Genomic DNA, 7,166 nt, shown 5'->3' with positions numbered 1-7,166 from the left:
AAAATCACTTAGTTTGTACTTTTTACAGGAAAGGCAAATGGGGCATCACTTAACCCCCCCCTCCCCGCCCATCCTCCTCCCCCCCCCCCCCCCCCCCCCCCCTCCACACAGCATAATTGTGTCCTGACAACTCTACAGCCCAGAAAAACTAACATGAAATGAATAACAAGGATCTCAAAGAGGATTATTCCTGAAAATAGAAATCACAGAACATGGTGGGAACAAGGGGGGATGGCACTGTCACACAACAATGGGAGTTCTCATGTTAATCAAACAATTAACATTCAACAGTGGCATTTGCACAGGTCATCCCAGGATAACATGGAACTGACATTCCACCTTTTTTTGTGTCTGTGTTTGTGTTGCAAAGATCTGCTGGCTTTTGAATGGGATGTGATTAACAGCATTGTAGTTAATGGCACTTTTGGGGCTGAAGGCCTGAAATATTTTAAGAGTTACACTCAGGAAAAGGAATCCAATACTTGGTTTTGTCAAAATAAAATGAAATAAAAAATAAACAGACACAAATGACAGCGAAACTCATTTTTAAACATGGGTTAGATCAAAAGGGCATTTGGGGGCCAAACATTTGCCATGAAAAGTCGACGGAGATACAACAAAAAATGAAAATCGTTTGCAGCGAATCCTGCAAAGCAAAAAAAGACCTCAACTAAACATTCTTTTTTTCGCCCTCTACTACGTACTCTAATATGTTTACTCGGACATCATTAACACACAACAGTAATATATTTAAATACATCTGGCAGTCTCCGTTTGGTAAATTCTATCAGATCGGATCGCCTACATCTCTGCTTGTTGGGTATTTACATTTTTCCGTCTAAAATCTGAAATGGAACTCAGGCTCGGGCTCGCCATTGGAGCGGACAGTGGAGCGATGGAAGTCGGGTCTGATGCGTTGTTTTCTTTAGCGCTCGGCAAGGACGCCTAGTTCAGTCATGGCTGTTATTTTATTGTCTCTAGCTCAACAATACTTTGTGCTGATCGGGCGTGATCTTTATCATCAGCATGGCTGCCTGCACAGGGGAAGAGGAGAGCTAGGCCTGTGCTCGTGGCTATGGCTAACAAATTTAGCGACAAAAAATACTCAGAAGGGTCTTAGCCTTTTAAATGTCAAGATTCTCATGCTTGTGACTATAAAGCAAACAACATAGAATTCTGTAATATTTCGACCTGACATTAAGCAGTGGTCACCTTATATATATTTATATATTTATATATAAACTATCTGACATTAAGCAGTGGTCACCTTATATATATTTATATATTTATATATAAACTATCTGCCATGAGTCCATGTGCAATGAGTCCATTAATAGTTGTCTCACCTCACACATACAGAATAGAAATGCTTAAAGCCACGACACACACTCTGGCACATGTTCCATCTCACTGGAGATTGTGAAGCATGTGTGTGCATGAGTGTGTGTAGGTGTGTGGGTGTGTGTGTATGTGTGTGCGCGGGTGTGTGTGTGTGTGCTTCAGTGTTTGAGGTGATGTGATGTTGCCCTGACAGCGATGCAGAAAGAACCTGCATCAATAAAAACATCCCGTACAACATCCGGCTTCATGGCTAATCCAGAAGAATGTAAACATCAGAAGCGGCGGAATTTTTCTTCTCCTTTTTTTTTATCTCATATTATCGTTAAAACTCATGATAGAAAATGTGACTTTTAAAAACAGCATTTTATCCCCCTTGAATCGTAACTCCTGCCTCTCTCCCTCTCGCTTGCGCTCTCTCTCTCTCTCTGTCAGGTTGAAGCTTACTGAAAGAGCCTCTCTCTCTCTGTCAGGTTGAAGCTTACTGAAAGAGCCTCTCTCTTGCTTTAGTTAGTTTAGCGGTTTTTTTTGTCGGTTTGATAAAAACAGTAAAAAAAAAAATACTGCTGTATAAAAATGAACTCAAGTTGTTGCACAGCATTTTTTTGTTCTTCCTTAAACCTGTTTTTTTCTTTAGTATCCTTTTTTCCTCCCAATAACAAGCTGGTATTAAATGTCATCACAGAAGAGCTGGGGGGGTGGGGGGGGGGGGAGGGTTCGGGGGTGGGTGGTGGGTAGTGGGTGTTGGGGTGGGGGGTTCCGACTCTGCTGCAGCAGGGGCTCTGTGGCACAGGGTGGCATAGCAATGGGGTGGGGGTGGGGGAAATTTGGTTGTGAGGGGAGGTTGGTTGACGGGGTGCTGGTGGCGGTGGGGAGGGGGAAAGGGGGTGTTGGCGCTCAGGAGCGCGTTGCGTCGCTGCGCTGCGGAGCAGAGCGGGGAGGAGCGACTCATACGGTCAGGTCGTCGGAGCGTGCGCGGCTGCTCGCCCGACTAAGGCTGCTGAGGGGTCGCGTGTCCTCTATCGTATCCGTGGCCTCTGCATCCATCGGTGAATCCAGATCCTCCTCGTCCTGATTCGAAACTGACACCATCGCCGCCGCCGCGCCCCCAGTGGTTGCCGCATAGGAGGGCAATGTCTCGTCGTACACCTTGGACTCGTCCTCCGGCGGGGCGACAGCCTGCTGGTAGGGCAGCCGCCCGGCCTCCATGCCCACTTCCGTCAGCGGCAGGAAGTGGGCGGTGGCCTTGTCTTCCTCCAGCAGCTTGTAGCCCTTGGCCTTCTGCAGTGAGGACACGCCCACAGGCAGCCCCTTCTCCGGCGAGCCGCGGCCCTCCACCTGCGCCTGCGGAGGCTTCCGGAACACAAAGTGGATCTTCTTTAGGCCCAGGTGGCTGATCTCCACGAAGTTGAGGAAGAGTGAGACGCACGCCACGGCCAGCATAAAGATGATGAAGACCGTCTTCTCAGTGGGCCGAGACACAAAGCAGTCCACCGTGTTGGGGCAGGGCCAGCGGCTGCACTTGTACAGCGGCAGGATGCGGAAGCCGTACAGGAAATACTGGCCCACCACGAACCCCACCTCGAAGAGCGTCTTGAAGATGATGTGGCAGATGTAGGTCCTCAGCAGGGTCCCCTCCAGGCGGAACTTCTTGCTGCCCTTGGTGCTAGTCTCCTTGGTGGTGCGGACACTGCCCTGGTCAGGCGCCAGGGGCAGCCGCTCCTCATTGGCCTCCTGCTGGCGGCTGAGCTCGGCCTCCTCGCGCTCCTTGCGCTTCTCCTCCATGTGCACGTGGTGCACGGCATGGCCCACGTACACTAGCGACGGCGTCGACACGAAGATGATCTGCAGCACCCACAGGCGGATGTGCGAGATGGGGAAGGCCTCGTCGTAGCAGACGTTCTCACAACCAGGCTGCTGCGTGTTGCACACGTAATCCGACTGCTCGTCGCCCCACACGAACTCCGCCGCCGTGCCCAGGATGAGGATGCGGAAGATGAAGAGAACGGTGAGCCACACCCGACCAATAACCGTCGAGTGCTCGTTAACTTCCTCTAAAATGTTGCCCAAGAAGCTCCAGTCCCCCATAATGGCTCAGCACTGTGACAGAGGAGAGCAGAGTGGCTAGTTAGAGCTGCGGTGCAATAGCGTGTGTTAGCAAACAGCGGCAGCACACCACAAGAGCAGTGAGCTGAACATTAGGGTCATCATTACAGCAAAGCAAACTGGCATTAAAACCCTTCGGTTCCATCAAAACAGCCAAATTACTGAATAGTTACGGCTGATCAACAGCTCCAGCTATTTCCAAGAGGCAAGGATGCAATATGTTAAATTTAAAAAGTACATAAAATATTTAACAGCATTGTAAAGAAGATCATTTTAAACTTCTAGTTTAGGTTGTGTTTTGCAGGAATAGAGAGATTGTTTGAGCCAGTCGATAACATTAGGACAGAGAGCGAAAGCATGGCTGTATGCCTCTCCCTACACCCAAGTGACAATGGAAAAGCATCCATCAGGAAAAACTCGAAAACAAAACAGAATAAAAAGAAAAAGACAAAAAGCAACAACCTGCAAAACCACCCAAATGCAACAACTCCTCTTGTTTAGACGCTCTCCCTCTTGGTGTCAAAAAATCAACCTGAAAAAAGTGTTTTTTTCTCTCTTCACATTAAAAAGAGTCAAATGAAATGGGCAACTTGCCACAGTAGAAAGATCCAGCGCAGTAATTGCGTGTGTGTCCTCGCCTCCTGGCACCAGCAGTGTGAGATGAACTTTTTCCCTGCGGGGTCCTAACCTAAGGCCCAGCCCAACTTGTCGCCCCAGTGAGCAGCGGTGAGTGGATCAGCTCTGATGGTTGGTTTTTAGTTTGCTGCAACATTTAAGCTGGGAGCCAGACAGCCTTTATTCTAGCCAGCGATGAGCGGTGACGCAGGAGACAATAGAGGTCCGTGCACACAGACACACAGAAGCTGCAGCAGCGTATGTGACAGTGCCACTGGGAAACGCCAAACCAACCCCAATGCTGCAGGTATGCTACCAGTGCTTTCAATGTTAAAACAGCAAGGCCTGAATTTAGGGATGAAAGCGTTGGGAATTTTAGAGCATTGGGTGACATGCGAAAATGTTCGAAAAAAAATCTAAATTCAGTCATATTTTACCAGAGTCCATTTTGCGCACTCTGGCCTACATACACACACCCATTACACCCAGGAGTGAGATTGAGTAATGCTAAATGTTTTCCAAAAGCAGTCTACAAACATAAAACCCTACGCAAAAATCAGCCTGTGGACCTGCATTCATTCATCAAGAGCAATTTAAACGCAAACTGCCGGCTGCAGCACAGTGAGGTTTTCCTGGTGTGGTGGGGTTGGGGTGTGGGATGGTAGAGAGGGGCGCATCACAACACAGGCCCATGAATGGCTCTAAAGCGCCGGAACAACAACACCCATGAGTCCCACTGCCGTTTGAAAAGAAAGAGCACCATGTCTCGGGCTGGTCCGTACTGTAAAATGCCCAATCATGTGGTAGACAGAAGTCATGGGATGTGGTCGAGGGGGTGGCCGTGGAAGTATAGCAAGGGACTAGAACACCACAGCCATGGGTTGAAGCCCATGGAGCACACGTATATGATACATATAGATAAGAAATGTATATGTCTGGTCAAAACTGTGAGGTGCTTTAGATAAAAGTTTCTTCTGGATGGCTGAATGTACGTGTAACGTAAATGAAAGAATTCTAAATCTGAATGGAAATAGAACAGCCATCCGTCCACAAATCCTGAGGGAAATTGACAGATTTGGATCGGTGAAGATACACATTATCAGAGAAATAAACTATTATGAGGAAAGCAAACGCCTTCAAAATATTATTCTGTTCAGTGGCTGCCTAACCCAGACACTGTTTCCGTGGAAGCCACCATGGCAAGTTTTTTTTTTTTTTGCCTGTTCCCCTCGAGACTAAACTGTTGTGCCATTCTGTGAGGGCTATGTTTACGTTCCCACTCCGAATCTCTACGCAGTCCCACGACTGTTATTCAAACAGAAGGAGTTTATCAAGATCCCATGAACCCAAGGTCACATGTATACATAAATAGCCGTCTAAGCCAATTTCTCTGTGACACTAGTGGGGAAACTGACCATGGCTAAGACACGTGAGAGTAAAAGACACAACACCAGGCATGGGTCCTGGTTAATGAGCAACTTCAGCCATCATCAGCAAACAGGGCCACATCCAACCCACTTTAGCCATCAGCTGATGCAGAGAAAAGCCATGGCCGGAACACTGTCTGATCCAATCAGAGAACGCAGAGTGAGATGATATCATTAAGCTTTGCTTTATAATTGGCCGATAGAAAGCAAATGTGTAGGGATGGGTGGGGCTTAAAAGGAATTCCACAAATGAGGGAAGGCAGAGGACATCGTCTGAGTATCAGCATTGATATCAGCATCACTCACTCATACACGCTCTTATCAAATCATAAACACTCACATCAAATCATACACACTTACACACTCATATCAACTCATACAACTCATACACACTCATATCCAATCAGCAACAAAGAAGTGTGAGATTTCTGCACTTTTACATACATCTTCTTGCGTTATATTGTGTATATATTGTGTGTGTGTGTGTGTGTGTGTGTGTGTGTGTGTGTGTGTATGTGTGTTTATGTGTGTGTGTGTGTGTGTGTGTGTGTGTGTGTGTGTGTGTGTGTGTGTATTTGTACATGTGTGATGCATGAGTGTCGGCGTCAGTATTGACTACAGTTCTGCAGTGCAGCATGATAGCCAGAGCCTGATTTACAGAATTAAAGAAAACTTAAACACTCAAATATCTCATAAACACTCAAAGATCATTTAAACACTCAAAGATCTCCTATCGTAAAAGACTGTAATTAAAATAATAGGTATGAGATGTGGAATCAGAGCATTGATTAGACAATGTCTTTGTGTGTGTGTGTGTATGACGAGACTGTCAGCAAGGAAGGGGTCTCTGTGTGTGTGTGTGTGTGTGTGTGTGTGTGTGTGTGTGAGAGAGAGAGAGAGAGAGAGAGCGTGGGGTCGGGGAGGGCAGAGCAGAGGGCAGCCTAGTGGAGGAGTAAGAGCTGCCCTTTCTACTGCCCAACTAAAAACATCCCATCAGCAGATTAGCAACACGCAATCACCATGGAGCTGGGGTGGTCATGCCATCAGCCCACAGCACATCGACTATCACACCTCAACCACCACTCTTCATTCCACTAGTATTTCCATTCACACGCACGCAGGAAATCAAAACATAAAGAGGCCACTACTCTTAAATAATCCCGCTAACATGCTAGATATGGCTAGGTCACATTTACCGCACTGATGTATTTCTGTGATACGTTTGTTTCCATGTCCTGTGCACATATTTCTGTGTTAAGTGTGGTCAGGTCAGCATATGCGAATGACCAGTATAATTCACACTGGTACGTCCATGTCAAGCATAACTATGGTATATTTATGGGGACCTCTACGTGTTAAGTGTATTAAGTGTGCTAAGTGTATTAAGTGTGCTAAGTAGTGCCGTCAAAAAAGTGGGTTGGGCGCTCGCTTTAAAGGCACTACTTGTTGATATTGCGGCGCTGGCGCGCTAAGCCGCGGGGTGCAGATCTGAATGGCGCAGGGATTTGCCACAAAGGCATGATGTCATGGTGGAGTGCGCGGTGGCTATTGAGCGCACCCGCTGAGGCGTGAGGGCGCGGAGCAGCGGCCGGCCGACGCAGATCAGCAGTGGCCCGCAAACAAAAGTATCTTCCCCCGATCTGCCTACACGCAGTCGCCCCCCAACACCACACGTTTCCT

General features: G+C 47.6%; 1 protein-coding gene across 1 annotated transcript; it reads right to left on the bottom strand.

The window, feature by feature from the left end:
• Positions 1–2,286: 2,286 nt before the first annotated feature.
• On the bottom strand, positions 2,287–3,426 carry gja8b (gap junction protein alpha 8 paralog b; the record flags this gene model as incomplete). The annotated part of the gene is made up of 1 exon (XM_080833991.1): positions 2,287–3,426. The coding sequence occupies one exon, from the start codon at positions 3,424–3,426 to the stop codon at positions 2,287–2,289; it is 1,140 nt and encodes a 379-aa protein (XP_080690117.1).
• Positions 3,427–7,166: the final 3,740 nt, after the last annotated feature.

Source organism: Sprattus sprattus (genome assembly GCF_963457725.1).
Source record: "Sprattus sprattus genome assembly, chromosome: 3".
NCBI classification, from domain to species: domain Eukaryota; kingdom Metazoa; phylum Chordata; class Actinopteri; order Clupeiformes; family Clupeidae; genus Sprattus; species Sprattus sprattus.
This window is presented reverse-complemented; position numbering and strand designations above follow the sequence as displayed.